The 16,024-nt window shown below is 49.8% G+C and overlaps 1 protein-coding gene across 1 annotated transcript in view; it reads right to left on the bottom strand.

Annotated features, from left to right (window-relative positions):
- KSR2 (kinase suppressor of ras 2) overlaps positions 1-16,024 on the bottom strand; it is a 389,319-nt gene that overhangs the window by 63,426 nt on the left and 309,869 nt on the right. Inside the window, exons 8-11 of the mRNA XM_087857306.1 lie at positions 14,447-14,518; positions 12,995-13,004; positions 11,428-11,592; positions 2,272-2,440 (exon numbers count right to left, since the gene is read on the bottom strand). Coding sequence (XP_087713432.1) covers positions 2,272-2,440; positions 11,428-11,592; positions 12,995-13,004; positions 14,447-14,518 — 416 coding nt within the window. The remainder of the gene's footprint in view (positions 1-2,271; positions 2,441-11,427; positions 11,593-12,994; positions 13,005-14,446; positions 14,519-16,024) is intronic.

The raw sequence follows: 16,024 nt of genomic DNA, 5'->3' as shown, positions 1-16,024 counted from the left end.
CGAGAGAGGGAACACAAGCAGGGGGAGTGGGAGAGGAAGAAGCAGGCTCATAGCGGAGGAGCCTGACATGGGGCTCGATCCCACAATGCTGGGATCACGCCCTGAGCCGAAGGCAGATGCTTAACCGCTGTGCCACCCAGGCGCCCCCAAGTAGATACTATTATTATCCCCATTTTACAGAGGAGGAAACAGAGGCACAGAGCGGTAACTGATTTGCTCAGTATAATGCAGGTATTAAGTAGCAGAGCTGTCACTGGAACCCAAGCAGCCCAGCTCCAGAGCTCATTCTCTCAACTGCTGTCGTGAAATACCTTTGGTCAGGGGACCCCTCAACCCACTCCCCAAATGTCATTGTCATGAGATGTCCCGGTTAGGTGCGGATTTACCGGCAGGCTAGTTGCAAATCAGCAAGGATCCTGCCTCGGGGACCCGACCGAAGGAACGAAGAAGCTCAGGGAAACAGTCACCACCCCTGGTTAGCCAGGTGTCTTGTCTAAAGATGCCAGCAGAGTCTTTGAGGGAAAGAGCTGTGGCACTCTGTGGTTCTCCCTGAAGAGGTCCTTTCTCAGCCCCTGGCCATTAAGCAAGCAGCACACAGTTTCAGGGACAGTACCCCAAAGTCAGTGTCTGGGGGTGGGGTGGAGCAGCTCTAAGAAAGCACCCAGACCCACTTCCCCCCAGATTTGGGGGGGGGGGTCATGAAAGGTCAAAGGGCCCTTCTTCCATTCACGTCCTTCCAGGGAAGTAGAAATGGACCACCCCAGAGGCGGCAGTGGGAGCCCCCAACCTGTGGACATAGTGGGCAATTTTGGCCTAATTGACTTGGGGAAGCTTCCAGCAGCTTCTAGCTGCTGACTCACATTATGATCCTTGGTGGCTGCCAAGTGAGTGGCCTTCACACCAGACAGATACAAGACGGCCTCAGGCTTGAACTTCACAAAAAATCCCCATATTGCCAAGACTTTAAAATGTGCCCTATTCGCATGGACATAGCCCCAGCTCAAAACAGTGTGGGCAGGCGACAGCTTGTCCTTAAATCAGTAGTTGTATCTGAGTGCTGCCTAGGTCTGGGAGTGGGCCCCCCTTTGCCTATATGCCACTCACTCGTGGCTGATTAGGTTTGGAAGTGTGACCTGTGGCTGAGGACCTGGATTTCTTCCCCCTGCATGAAGCTCACTGGCTCAGGTGGAAATCAGCCCCTAGATTAGCACCATCCAGTGGTACTTTCCGGGATGCTAAAAATGGTCTATACTCTGCACTGTCCAGTATGGCAGCCACCAGCCCCCACGTGGCTACTGAGTAATCAAAATGTGGCTAATGTGGCTGAGGAATTAAAATTTTAATTATATTTAATTTTAATTCATTTTAATTTAAATAGCCACATGTGGCTAGTGGGTACCATATGGAACAACACAGATCTAGATTCTGGCTCCCATTGGCCAAGCCAGACCTCATCCCACCAGCCTCCTTCCTGACAACAGCTGTGGTGTTGAAAATATGGCCAAGCTGGGAAGTCCTAGGGCCCTAGAAGAGGAAGTGAACTGGGCTGGACCTCAGAAGAGGTGGGAACACTCTTAGATCTGGCCCACCTGAGCAGAGAGATATCTCTTTCTTAAGCCTAATGACAAAGGAGGCCAAGAAGCCAAACAGCTCATGAGTGGCTTCTCCAGCATCTCATAGCCCAGTGCATGGTCTCAGGTCAGCAGCCAGGTGCCCTGGAATTCATGAGCTGGGAGACCCTTCTGGATCCTCTCACCCATCTGTAGCCTTTCAGGGGTGGGAAAGCTGAAGTCAGAGGTCACATGGCATGAACAGGACAGAACTGGATACTGAATCCAGGACTCCAGCTGTTCATTCCGAGCCCTATCCTGACATCTGGAGTAAGACTCCATCTGAATGCAGCCCTGGTCAGCTGTGGCCCCAGGATCCTGATGCAAATTCCAAGCTATTCAGCTCATGAGACAACTGCCAGTTCGAGTAGATGGCTCCCCCTGTGACTGCCACTTAGTTGGAGACACCGGGTTGCTGTTGACCAGAAGTCCCTTTACCTCTCTGAGCCTCAGTGTTCTCACCTGTAAAATGGAGCTGAGAAGACTTACTTCATGGCTACCCTAAAGATCAAATAAGGTAATATGTGGTGATCGCCCTGCCTATGGGAAGACTCAACCGCATGCCTTCAACCCATTGCCTTTAAGCGCAGACTGACCTGGACCCGGCTCTGGTTCAAGCCCAACCCCTCCCCCCACCACGACGCCCCAAGTGCAGAGGTACCTGGCAGGTTGAAGTTCTTCTGCTGCCTCGTGCACTGCGGGGAAGGGTGCAGGGGAGAAGGCGGCGTGGCGCTGGGAGGGAGGGGGGGTGCTGGCGAGGAGGGCGTGGAGGACGTTGTGGAGGAGGGATTGCTGCTGGAGTCTGGCTGGTAAGGGACGGGGATGTGGTCCTGCAGAAAGAAAACAGGGCAGGGGCCAGGGGGAGGCAGAGAAGCAGGGACAGAGCAGTGAGAGTGAGCAAGCAGGAAGGAACCCCACCCCGGCATCCTTAGCCCCCCTTCCCGCAGCCACCAGACCCTTCCCACGCCCCACCTGCTTCCTCATCCCCGCCCGCCAGCTGGTTTGCCTCCAGCTGTGGAAGGAACAGTCTCTGGCATCAATTTCCCGCCTGCTGTCTGGACTCCAGAGCGAAAGGTTACCACGTAATGAAAGCCACATAGGTGACAGCCTTGGTCCCTGTGCCTTTTGATTTTGGAAAGTCCCACGCCGAGGTGCTCAGAGTGCTCTTCCCATCCTAACACCTCTCCTCCCGAGTGTTTATTAAAGAATCCACAGCCTGACAGCTCTAGAGAGAGCGCGAGGGCGAGCCTTCAGCTTCTTCCCTCACATCTCATTCGGAGGCGGCATTGCCTCTCCTGGACCCGAACCTGCTCTAAGCGAACACGAGGATGGAATCCACGTGTGCACCCTCAGAATGGCCCTGGTGGCGGGGGGATCAGGACAAGAGTGCCCCCCAAAAGACCCACCCCTTGGGAAACTCAGAATGTGACCTTCTTTGGAAAAAGGTCTTTGCGATGTAATTAAAGATCTCAGGAGGAGATTGTTCTGGATTAAGGTGGGCCCTAAATCCAATATCAAGTGGCCCTATGAGAAATGGAAAATGAGAGACATGCACAGAGGGAAAGGCCATGTGAGGACTGAGATAGAGACTGGACTGCCACGTCTCTAAGCCAAGCAACGACTAGGAAGCCCAGGGCCACCCGAGGTTGGGAGAGAAGCATGGAATGGATTCTCTCTCAGAGCCTCCAAAAGGAACCAATCCCACTAACACCTTGATTTCAGACGCCTGGCCTCCAGAACCCGGAGAGAAGAAATATCTGTTGTTCTAGCTCCCCAGTGTGTGGTCAGTTGTTATGGCAACCCCAGGAGCCTGACCCCAGCAGAAGCCGGAGTCAGGCAAACCCAGACTCAGATCCTGCAGCTGCCCCTCCCCGCTACATCCGGGACCAAATGCTTAACCTCTTCAGGCCTCAGTTTTGTGCACTGTAAAATGAGAATAATACCAGCCAACCTCAACGTGCTATAAAAGGGATTCCTGCCTCTGCAAGCCAGCAGAGCCGAGTGTTCTCGAGGGCACCTTAATCTGTCCTCTCACAGGACACTGGTCACTTGGTCCCTGCATTACTGAGGTCTGTCACTCTGACTGGCTGTGGGTGCCTGAGGGTGGTTTTGTGCAAGCCGGTTATTCGACAACAGGTATGTTTACCTGCCAAGCTCCAGAGTCAGCATAACAAACACCAACCAGCATGGGAGGGCCGGGTGAATGGGCGGCGGACATTGTCCATACCCGTGCTGTGCGTATCACCCTCCCAGAACGCGCTCACTCCCACCGCCTCCCAGCAAGTGAGTTCACTTCTGTGAGCTTTAGTCTCTCCTCGTCCCTCATGTGGGCTCAGAACACCCACCTGCTGGGTCTGCTGTGAAGTTTCGAAGAGGTTTCGCAGGCACCTACACCCCGAGCACTGGGCTGAGGCACTTGGTTGTCAATAAATGGTAGCAATTATGTCGGTGACACAATTTGCAATTAAACTCTTTGTCTGAGGTAACTGCAGATTCACACGCAGTTTTAAGAAGTCACAGAGATCTCGCGCATCCTTACCCAGTTTTCTCTGATGATTACGTCTTGCAAAATCACAGCACAATATCACAACGCAGCCATTGAGTGGATACAGCCAAGATACAGAACATTCCCACCACCACGGGGATCCCTCACACTGCCCTTTTATCGCTATTCCTACTTTCCTCTCTCTCCTCACCTCTCTCCCTCCCATCTTGAACCCTAGACACCACTCATCTATTCATTTCTGCAACTTTGTCATTTCAAGAATGCGATACAAATGGAATCATACAGTAGGCAACCTTTCTGGATTGATTTTTTTTTTTCACCCAAAAGAATTCTCTGGAGCTTCAGCCAAGCTGTTGCGTGACCATTCACTCGCTGAAGGACAGCTAGATTGTTTCCCTTCCGTGGCTACTGTGTATAAAGCTGCTATTAACATTCATGTACAGTTTTTGTACAAACAAAAGTGTTTATTTCTCTGGGATGAATACCCAGGAGTGCAATTTCTGGACAGCAGAGTAATTGCACGTTTAATTTTTAAAGAAAATGCAAAAATCGTTCTTTGGAGGGGCTACACCATTTTATACCAACAATGTATGAGTGACTGATTTTCTCTGCATCCTAGCCAGTGTGTTATCGCTATGTTTTATTTTAGCCATTCTGATAGGAGTGTCATGATATTTCACTGTGGATTTAATTTGCATTTTCCTAATGGCTAATGATATTGAACATCTTTTCATGTGTTTACTTGCCATCTGTATATCCTCTTTGGTCTTGATTACTGTTAACTATATAATAAGCTTTGAAATCAGGCAAACTGATTCCTCCCACTTCATTCTTTTCCAAAATTGTTTTTAGCTATTCAAGTTCCTTTGCTTTTTCATAGAACTTTTAGAATAATCTTGTCTTTATCTATAAAAAAATCTTGCTGGGATTTTGATAGGAATTGGGTATCAATTTTAAGGAGAACTGACATCTTAACTATGGTGCGTCTTCCGATCCATGAACATAGTATGTGTATTAGCTTCCGAATCAGAAAAATAGGAACAAGGGTTTATGTCTTTTGCCCACTTTGAGAAGTTTTTGCCCATTATTTCTTGGAGAACTTTTTCAGCCCTGACCTCTTTCTCCTCTCCTTCCAGGACTCTGATGACACCAATGCAATACCTTTTATCGTTGTCCCAAGGGTCCCTGAGGCTCTACTCATATATTTTTTTAGTTCACTGTCTTTCTGTTACCAGACTTTATAATTTCTACTCCTCTGTTGTCAAGCTCACATATTCTTTCCTCTGCCCCTCCATTCTGTCGCCGAGTCCCTCCACTGAGTTTTTAATTACTGTATTTCCTAGTTACATGTTCTCAATTTTTTTCATACGGTTCTCCTTTGTATCTTCTATTTATTTGCTGAGACTTTCTACTTCTTTGCAGCAATTTCCTGTTTTTTCATTTGTTTCAAAATTGTTCATAATCACTTACTGAAACATTTTTATGATGACTGCTCTAACAATTTTTGTCAGATAATTCCAAAATCTCACTTGTCTCATCTATTGTTTGTCTTTTTTCATTCAGTTTGAGATCTTCCTGGCTCTTGGTGTGACAAGCGATTTTTCACTGAAGCCTGGACATCTGGGTATTAGGTTGTGAGACTCTGGGTCTTACTGAAAACTTTGGCTGTAGCTGGCTTCCTGTGACACCACCCTAGCAGGGAAGAGGGCATGTGCTGTCTTGTTATTGCTGGGTAGGGGCAGATCCTAGGCTCTCTGCCTCTGTTGGCACCTGAGGGCAAGAGGGTTCCTAATTGTTGCTGGGTGGGGGTGGGAATTCCAGCCTCTTCATAGGCCTCCACTGATACACTCTTTTTGGGAGAATTAGGAGTGCCTCATTACTACTCCCCATGCAATCCACCGACACCAAGGACAGGGGACTAGCTTCATTAATGATGGGTAGTGGGAAAAGTCCTGACTCTCCATCAGGCCTCCACTGACCCTGCCTCATCAAGAAGGGGTGCTGCATTATTGCTGGATGAGGGGGTTCACAGTTCCCAACACAAACCAGGCCACTTCACATCTTCAAGGCTTGGGATATGCTGTAATTTCTACTTGGAATATCTGTCTAGCCCTAGTCTACCTAGAAGACACAGCTCACCACTCCCGTCCTCTGCGGAGCTCCCCCGACCCCTGCTCCACCAGGTAGAGCACATCATTCACTCCTAGTGCTAGCTTGGCATTACTCTCTTGGCTTCAGCTGTTGCTTCTACCCGGTCACTTCCCAGCCTACGTGTTTGTCTCATCCTCTAGGCTGGGAGCTCCCTATTCTCAGCACTTAGAAATACGCCAGGCACAGCGTGGTCCTTCCACCGGTTGGAAGGACCAACAACGAAGGAAATGATGAAACCAAGATGAAGGAAAACAAGAAAGAGATGAAGGGAGGGAGGGTTGGAGGGATGAAGAAAAGGAGAGAGGGAGGGAGGAAAAAGATCTATCTCCTCCTATCTCCTAGATTGTGTCTTATTCATCTTGGAATCAGGAGAACTTAGCACAGGAATAAAAATGTAAGAGGTAGCAATAAGCGTTATATGAATGAGTAAATTAATGGAAAAGGAAAAGAAGGAGAACTGGAAGGACAGATCAAGGGAGGGAGGGGAGGAGGAATTGTGTTTATAGAGAAAGGAATTATCTCTACCTCCTCGAGGGTAAGAATTAGGTCTTTCTCATCTTTGTAGTTCAGCGCTGTTGTAAATACACAGAATCATCCCAAGAGAGCACTGGATATGGTGCCCACATTCCTTGACTGAATTGCTACAACAGGAGGGGAAGTTCCTTCTTTGGGTCAGACCCAGATCTATGGCCCGATGGGACCAGCAACTAGAGGTTGCATTCCAAACTCTACTAGATCATTCTGGAAGGGCTAGTGGCATAATTCCTCTTTCTGAGCACAGTTAAGATGCAGAAACGTCCTTTAGAGAGACCTCCCAGTCCAACCCCTTATTCTGTAAATGGGGACACTGAGGCTCGGAGAGCAGGGAGTGACTTGCTGGAGTCATACAGAGAGTTGGTGGCCCCAGTCTTAACCTCCATGCCAGCAGCAGAAACACAAGCTTGTGCCAAGTCACAAGAAATTCACATCTGACTCTGGGAATCAAACAGAAGCATGCTCATCTCCCAGGTTCCCATTCCACCCAGTTGTGCACTGGTCTGGACATGGTGGTGATGGTAACTGCCTCTCTCATGGACTTCTAATGAAACTGTCTCTATGCTCCAACCCAATAGATGGTGCTGAATAGACAGTCCTAAGCAGCCATGCTTGTCTTGTGACCTCCAGAGCCCACCCCCAACACAGGACCACAGGTCAGAACAAGATGGCAGTTGGCCCATGACAATGGTATGGAATGAAAACACGAGCTGGCCAACAGCAAGAATAGCAAACAGCATTAGGAGCACAGGCAGATAGGAGACGAGGAGAAGAGCCACAATAGGCCAGAAAACGAATTAGCCAAGGTTGTGAGAAGTAGGAACTATATGGAGGCAGAAGCAATGACAAGGAGAGAGGAAGGTAGAGGACGAGGAAACCAGTCAACAGTAACAGCCTGGAGCAGACCCACAAAGAGTAGCTGAGTCAAGATCACGATGGAAGAACAGAACAACGATTCATGGTCTTGCTGCATGTCCAAGGAGCTGGCCTGAGTGCAAGTCTCACTGAAAAGGGCAAGCCAGCATGCAGGTGCTTCGAAGAGCGGCACGGCAGCAGGCAGATCTGCAACCTTGGACACCACTGCAGATGGGGTTTTGACGGCTTGCTGGGGAAGCGGAAGTGTTGTAGACTGGGGTCCCCCAAGGAGCTGGCAGCTGGCAGCAGCTGGCATGCTGCTGTTTCTCCTCCTCCTCTTCCTCTCTTCCTCCCTCTTCCTCTTTCTTCCTCCTCCTCCTCCTTCTGTCCCTCTTTCCCCTCCTCATTCTGTCCTCTTTGTCGTCAAGCCATTCCAGGCCCTGAGTATCCAGTGTCGGACTAACTCCTTTATGCATATCATTGCATCTAATCCTTTCCACGATCCAAATCACATCTGCGATCATCCTGCCTCTTTTACTGGGATTATGGGGGGGGGGGCAGGAACCAAGGCAGAGAGAGCTTACTATGACCACTTAGTCAGTGAAGGAACAAAGTTTCAAGCCCAGGCCTTCTGAATCCAAAATACACACTCTAACTATTCTGTTGGGAGAAAAAACTAGGCTTTTTGTGAACCTGGATTGACTGAGCCAGACAGGAGAGGAGACAGAGCAATGAAAAGGAAGTCTTCAGACTAAATTGGCTCAGAAATCTATTGCACTAACCACATCATTGCCTGACAAAAAGAATCTGTGTGAAGCCAGTGAGAAGAGAGAGAGGAAAAAATAACCCAGCCCTGTGATAGATCCTGTCCACCTTCAAGTCAAAGCTGCTTTCTAAATAGAGGTTAATTTATTTCTCTTATCAAATTCTCCTGCTGGCAGACAAGCAGAACGATGTCACAGTCACTGATCTATCTGACCTGTGTTTCTGTCCCATCTGATCGGGAGGCCTCGATGGAGACAGGAAGGTCTCGGGATGGCTCTGAGCAACCTGCCCCCTGAGATGTCACAAAGAAAAGGATGGGTTACAGACATGAACAGTTACTTCTCAGGAGCCATACCATTTGAGCTCCCTGAGCACCCCCAGAGGTTGGGATCCCTTCTTCTAGAGACCTATATGTATCCTTTGCAAATAACAAGGAAGAAGTGGACCCCGCCTGACATATGGATTGGAAGCCCAAGATGGAATCTGTTAATGGTATCTAGAATTTCCTGGGCGCTTACTACGTGCCAGGAACCATACTAAATGCTTTTATGTTGATTTCCCATTTCAGTCCCAAAGCACTCTCTGAGTTTGGTGCTCTTACTAGCCACCGTGGTCACTTTATTTTTTATTTTTTAAAGATTGTATTTATTTATTTGAGAGAGGCCGAGCGAGTATGAGCAGGGGGAAGGGCAGAGGAAGAGGAAGAGAGAGAAGCAGACTCCCCACTGAGTAGGGAGCCCGACGCGAGACTCGATCCCAGGACCTGAGATCATGACCTGAGCTGAAGGCAGATGCTTAACTGAATGAGCCACCCAGGCGCCTCCCACCATGGACACTTTAAAACATGGCCTCAAATTCCCTGGAGTCCTCCCATTGATGGGTGGAATCTATGCCTCTTCCCTTTGAATCTGAGTAAGACCATGACAGTCTCCATCAGTCTGGTGTATATATATACCAACCCTTGGCTAGTGACACATCAAGACGGTGCGCGGCTTCTATAACGCTGGGTTATAAAAGCCCTGGTTGGCTAAAACACTTGCTCTTTGCGCCCTCACCTGCCAGGTACGCAGCCCGCTACCCTGAAGCCGCTACACTGCGAGGAAGCTTAACCATAAGGCAAGTCCACATGTAGATGCTCCCACTGAGTCTCTGAGGAACCCCGCCTCTGATGCATCCCAGTCCAGACACTGGACAGCTGAGTGAAGAAGGCTCTAGTAGATGCTCCCACTGAGTCTCTGTGGAACCCCGCCTCTGATGCATCCCAGTCCAGACACTGGGCAGCTGAGTGAAGAAGGCTCTAGAACAGGGGCTGGCAAACTTCTCCTTGAAATGGCCAAATGGTAAATATTTTAGGCTTTGTGCGTCATGTGGTCTCTGTTAGAACCACTCAGCTCCCGACTGTAGTGTGAAAGCCCCCACAGATGATATGGGTGTGGCTCATTCCAACATAACTCTATTCAGAAGCATGGGTGCAGGTGCTGGGCTGGTTTGGCCTGTAAGCCATAGTTTGCCGATCTCTGTTCTAGAAGATTCCAGCCCCCCGCTGTGTGGGTTTTCCCAGGTGAGTCTCTGAACATCATGGAGCAGAGCCCAACCATCCCCACTGTACCCTGTCCTAATTCCTGACCCATAGACTCCGTGAGCGTCATTCAAAGGCTGTGGTACACTGGTAAGCTTGAGGCGCTTCGTTGTGCAGGGGTCAATAACCAGAACACACCTATTTCACATACAGGAAAACTGAGGCCAAGAAAGATTAGTGGCTTGCCCAGAGTCTCACAGCTAGTAAGTGGGGGAAGCCAAGGTTGACTGCAAGGTTTGCCTGACTTCAGAGGCCAAGCTCTCAACCGCTTAGATGAGGCCACAAGGAGCCAGATGGTGAATGGCTGAGAGCTGGTATAAAAACGGTGGGTGACAGCGCGCTCGAGAAAGAACATATGGGCTTTGGTGGGGAGGCATGCTGAGGGAGGTCAGAGACGGAGCAAGGCACCAAATTACGCATGGCCTCGCAGGCCGCAGAAAGGAGCTTGATTTGTTTTCTAAATGCAGTAGAAAGCCACTGGCTGGGTTTGAAACAGAGGGGGGCAGGATTCAAATTATGCTCATTAGGAATTACTCTGGCTGCTGTGTGGAGGGTGGGCTGGGGAGGGGGGAATGCTCTCTCCAGCAGATGCAGAGAAGTGGACTAAGCCTTGCCAGTGAGAGGTCACTCCTCCATCTTGACGCTCCTCAGGGTGCTGAACACAGGTGGTGACTTCCCACATGCTTGGGTTGATCTATACTTATGTACCTTCAACACAACGCACAACGCACTGGGGAGCTTGAGAGATCACCTGCTGGCATGTGCAGCCTTTGCCTCCCACCGTAAGCCTGCAAGTCTCCCTGGGATAGTTCTGGTGCAGTCCGACCAAAAGACCAAATACAGGATGTGGCAATCACACTGGAAATTTCCACCCCACAGTGGAGAGAAAGATGCACAGAGAGGCTCACTGCTGACCGCCATGTGAGGACCAGCTAGAAGCCAGCCAAACTGGCTGAGGCTCAGAGCTTTGGGCCTCCACGTATCCGTCCATGAGTCTCCAGCAGGAGCTCAGAAATGGACGCCCCCATCTCTCGGTGGTCTGATTCAACAGATGTGTCAGCCCAGAACCATCTGGGAAGTTAATCCTGGCAGATGGTGGAACATCTCACAGAGCGAAGAGGGCAGGTCTGGACCACTAAGGACCCAGCTCAGGCTCTCCTGCGCTCCCTACTGCCCCCTCCATGACAGACTCATTCATTCTCACTTGTGCGCCTCTCTCTAAATCAGACAGATTTCCGGCACACTGACTCTCCACTGATGGCTGGATGCCCCCCAAGCTTTACTTGACACAAACCACACGGAAGGTGGAGAACCCAGTGGGCTAGGAGGTGATGGTTTCCAGAGCCGTCCTCAAGCCCCATCCCCACCCCTCCCTGGCAGGGGAGGGGGGCCCAGCATGCCCCAATCCAGCAGGAACCCAGCCTCACCTTGCTGATTTTGTTGGTTTTAGGGAGCGTCTGGCTGATGTGCAGGTCCGAATACCGGGGTGGCTTTCGTAGAGGGTTGTTGATGTCACACGGGACGGACTCTGTTCGGACTAACCTTGCTGGATCCGTAGGGGTAAAAACAGCAATTTGGGAATTTAAGTACCACTTTGGTTTTATACGGTTAGGCCAGGAGAGCATAGCTCGGACCCCCCCCCTCCCTGAAGGCCCGCCCCGCAGGAGCAAGAGGGAATTCTCTAAAAATGATAGTCGTCATGCCATGGTAGGAAGAGCAGGTGTTCTCTGGTTTCTAAAATTTTTATATTGTCAATAAATGACTTGTCGATTAGAAATTTTAATAATAAAACTGAAGCTATCAGGTTGTTTTCAATACCATAATTGTTTCACACTGGGGTTCATTTCAGACTTTACCCTCCTTTGAAATACAAGAGGTTCCTGATTCCTGAGGGTCTGCCATCAATGGACAAGCTCTGAATGATCACCTGTCCCTGCCCCCATCTAAGTTTTGTGTTGAGATCCTCCTTCGCTACTTGTGGGATTTCTCAGGCCCGTTGCATGTCAAAACACATCTGTCCTAAACAAGGCCACTGGGATCCCTGAACGGAAGGCTTAGTATATCCAGACCTCCCCTCAGTGTCATCCTTGAAGCCACACATAAAGTTGGACTCACAGAATGCTAAATAAACGCTTCCTGATCCAAACCACACAGTCCACGCTCCTGTCCCAGTTACTCCTCTGTTATCACTACTTCTTATAGGGACCACAGAGAGGGGCAAATTGAGAAGCTCAAATTCAAATTGGATGCCTGGCAGTGTTACTTGTTAGCTGTTTTTATTGCACGGGGTGTGGGGCATTGGTGGAGAAGTTAAAGCTTTGCACTGACCCCGGGGATTTTTCTCTGCTTAGCCTGAGCTGCCATCTCCATGGAAACCAACTATATTTTAAACTTCCTATCAACAAGGGTGGGGGGTGGCGAGGGTGAAGCAAGAAGCTGGCGGACTTCTGGAAAGATCCAATGCTTTTGCATGTACAGGCACCTGCTGCCTTTGAGCAAAGGGGGCATGGCCATGAAGGCGGGTGGGGGGAGGGAGCCCTTCTTCAGATGTCAGCCTCCGAAAGCGGGTTGCCGTGCAGCAGGCTGGTTCTGGTCTTCACATGGGAGTCAGGCTCCAACAGAGTCCACTAAGGAGAGAGATTTCTCCAATGACACTGACCCAAGACAAGGGCTCAAGAGATGTGACAATTCAGGTTTCAAAATAGCCTCGTTGAGTGTATACAGTTGTGCAAGGAACAGATGGTTCTTAATTAAGGATGTGGGTGGAAAGGGGCAAAAGGGCCGAAGACTATTCCTTTACTTGCAATTTCCTCTCCTCGCGGAGGTAAGCAATGCAAAGATCATCGGAGACCAACAGCCCACGGGCTTCGGAACACATCCCAGGACTTTTGGCAGCAATTTGCTTCCTTCTTTACATTTCCCTTGGGTTCATTCTAAAACAGGGCGGATTCCCCAGAGCCTACACTGGCTAAGGCCAGGGGAGCTGGGAGGGACACAGCAGGGACTAGGAGAGGCCGTCCCAGATCAGCGGGTTGTGTAGGGCTCCAAGGCTCCACCCTATAGATGGAGGGTGACTGGGAATTGGCCAGCAAGAATTTTAAAACTGTTAATGAGTTGCTAGCGTCTTAATACAACCTTTTGGGCTTTTCTTTGAACCGCGAGAAAAATGCAGACCAGGTCCACACTGCCTCTGTGGCTGCTGCAACTACTGTCCTCTCTAGACGGTGCCTCCACTCCCTCTCCACTTTCATGGCCTCATCTGGCCGCCTTCTCTCATTTCGGATCCTTGCTTGGCCCTGGTGGCACCTGAATTGGCAACATCTTAACTTTAAGGGGCAGAGGACCTGTCCGCAGATGCGGTGAAAGATGCAGATTCTGCTTCAGTAGGTCTGGGATGGGGCCAGAAACTGTGCATTTCCAACGCACTCCCAGGGCATTCCAATGTTGCCAAACCACGGACTGCACTTTGAGTAACAAAGGTCGGGACCAGTGATACCCAACAGAACTTTCAGCCGTGAGGAAAGTGTTGGTTATCTGCACTATCCAATATGGTAGCCATCGGTGGCTGCCGAGCCCTTGAAATGTGGCTAGTGTGGCAGAGTTATTGAATCCTTACTTTCATTTCATTTAAATTAATCCAAATTTAAATTCAGATGTGGCTAGCAGCTATTGTATTGAAGAACACAGGCCTAGAGGGTTCCCCGGTGAATGAATTGCAGTGTAGATAATAGAAGTCAGAGATAACTATGCCATGAGACAAGAGTCAGGGGAACTATTTTGAAGCTGGCCTGCAAGTTTTCCCTAGGAGATGCTTCCTGTTGAGTCCTTGGCAGGCAGGGCAAAGCCTTTCCTTAGTCTTTCCTTTGCACTCAACTGGTCTCGCTTTTTTTTTTTCCCCCAAGGTAAAAGGCTGGCCGTGGCTCTCCCAAGGGTAGCTGGCTTGGACAGGTTGGCCCAGACACTCCCAGGGCCCCAGGGGACAGAACACAGATGGCCGAAATCCAACCCAAGCCCGACCCCTCCCCACACCCACCTCTGCAAGGCCAAATGACTGAATCTAAGGAGCACATCACGGGGAACACTCAGCCAGCACTCTTTCCAAGTGTGAAAGAAAAGCAATGAGACCGGGGGGAAAGAGAGGAGAGTGGAAATTCGGAGAGCAGACAAGAATAAGAGAAAAAGACTTAGGAAGGGGGAAACGAATCTGGGGGCTAAAGTATCAGAGAGACCAGCAGAGGGGCAAGGAAGAGGGAGAAGAGGCACCGGAGATGGATGAAGGAGAGAGATGTCAGGAAGAAAAGTGTCAGAGGGGAAAAAATTAGGCAAGTATCAGGGGATTAAGAGGTACCCAGAAATGGCCTGAGTGGGACAGCTATCTCAGCTATCTCTGAGGGTCTGCAGGAGCCCCCACCCCAGCCTACCCCTAGGGCAGTGAGTGTTAAATACTTACCTCCTCGGTGGATGATCAGGAGATGACAGGGAGGGGCTTCTTTGGTGCATTTGTTGTGGCACTTTAACCTGAGAGAGAGAAAGAGAGAGAAGGATGGAGAGCTGGGTGGGTGGATGGATGGGTGGATGGATGGGTGGGTGGGTGGATGGGTGGGTGGGTGGATGGGTGGGTGGTTGGGTGGATGGGTGGGTGAATGGGTGGGTGGATGGGTGGGTGGGTGGGTGAATGGGTGGTTGGGTGGATGGGTGGGTGGATGGTTGGGTGGATGGGTGGATGGGCTGCCCTGGTGGTTCACAAAGCTCTGGAAGCTGTGGATACCAAAATATGAGATGAGATGGGACAGCTGAAGAATCTCCTGGGCACCTAGGGAATTAACTCTGGAGAAAGTCTGTTGTCATTCCACCCTCCCAGGTCACAACTGGGTGGTCCAGGTTGGGTAGCAACTCCTCACCAACAGTGTCCACTTAGACTTTATGCTTTGAAAGATATTTTCATGTTTCAGTTTGTATTTTTTTCTTTTTTGTTTTAGAGAGAATGAGAGTGTGCAAGAGTGAGGGGATGGTGGGGAAGGGGCAAAGGGAGAGGGAGAGGGAGAGAGAGAATCTTAAGCAGGCTCCAAGCCCAGCTCCGAGCCTGACACAGGGTTTGATCTCACGACCCTGAGATCATGACCTGAGCCAAAATCAAGAGTTGGACACTTAACCGACTGAGCCACCCAGGCCCTCCACAGTCTGTATTTTTTATCTTTACCGGCCTCATCATCCAATCCACATAACCATCCACTGTTTACTTGCAGACTCATCTGCCAGCCATTGTACTAAGCATATACAGATGTTATGTTATTGGATCTTCATAACAACCTTACACAATGGATATTAGTATCCTTCCCATTTTACAGATGGAGAAACAGATTAACTGAGCTTTCTTGGTGCGAACTTGGGTCGGTGGTGCCAAAGGCGGCCTCTCATTTTTCTTCAAGGCTCAAGCAACAGGAGACAGTTAACCAAGGCTTCCATTTAGGGTGAAACTAATGACAGGTATTCAGTTTTAGAGGTAGAAAGAGTTTAGAGTCAAAGTGTCCTCCTTTGAGACAATGTCACCTTGCTCTTCCCCAAAGATTTGCCAGGCTTCCAAAGGGTAATAAAAACCCCAACTAATTGTCACCTGGCTTTGTCTTTTTCTTTTAGAGTTTATGTGGGTCGGAAGAATACACACTGTAGCGGATGCCATTGGTGCCCTGTTTGCTCCCCTGTGGATTCCCTTATCATTTTCGTGCATGCCAGTCTAACTTCCGACAGCCGACATTCTTGCCAGAAGGCACCCGAAGTCTGCTTAGAGGTTTCATGTAAAAAAAAAAAAAAACCTTATACAGAGAGGTGCGAGCTTTAGATTTGCCCTCAACCTTCTTGCCCTCCGGGGATTGGATAGTTCTGTCTAACAGAATGATGTCATAGACTCAACTTTGACCGCCCCCCCGCCCCATTCGTCTCGCTCAGTGGTTCTCAAAGTGGAGTCCCAAGACCGACAGCATCGGCACGGCTGGTCTCGGAACTTTTCAGGAATGCACCTTCTGG

This window comes from Ursus americanus, chromosome 30, assembly GCF_024610735.1.
Source record: "Ursus americanus isolate L20-20 chromosome 30, mUrsAme1.1.p, whole genome shotgun sequence".
In the NCBI taxonomy this organism is placed as follows: Eukaryota; Metazoa; Chordata; class Mammalia; order Carnivora; family Ursidae; genus Ursus; species Ursus americanus.
The sequence above is the reverse complement of the archived record's forward strand: the minus strand, read 5'-3'. Positions and strand labels throughout refer to the sequence as shown.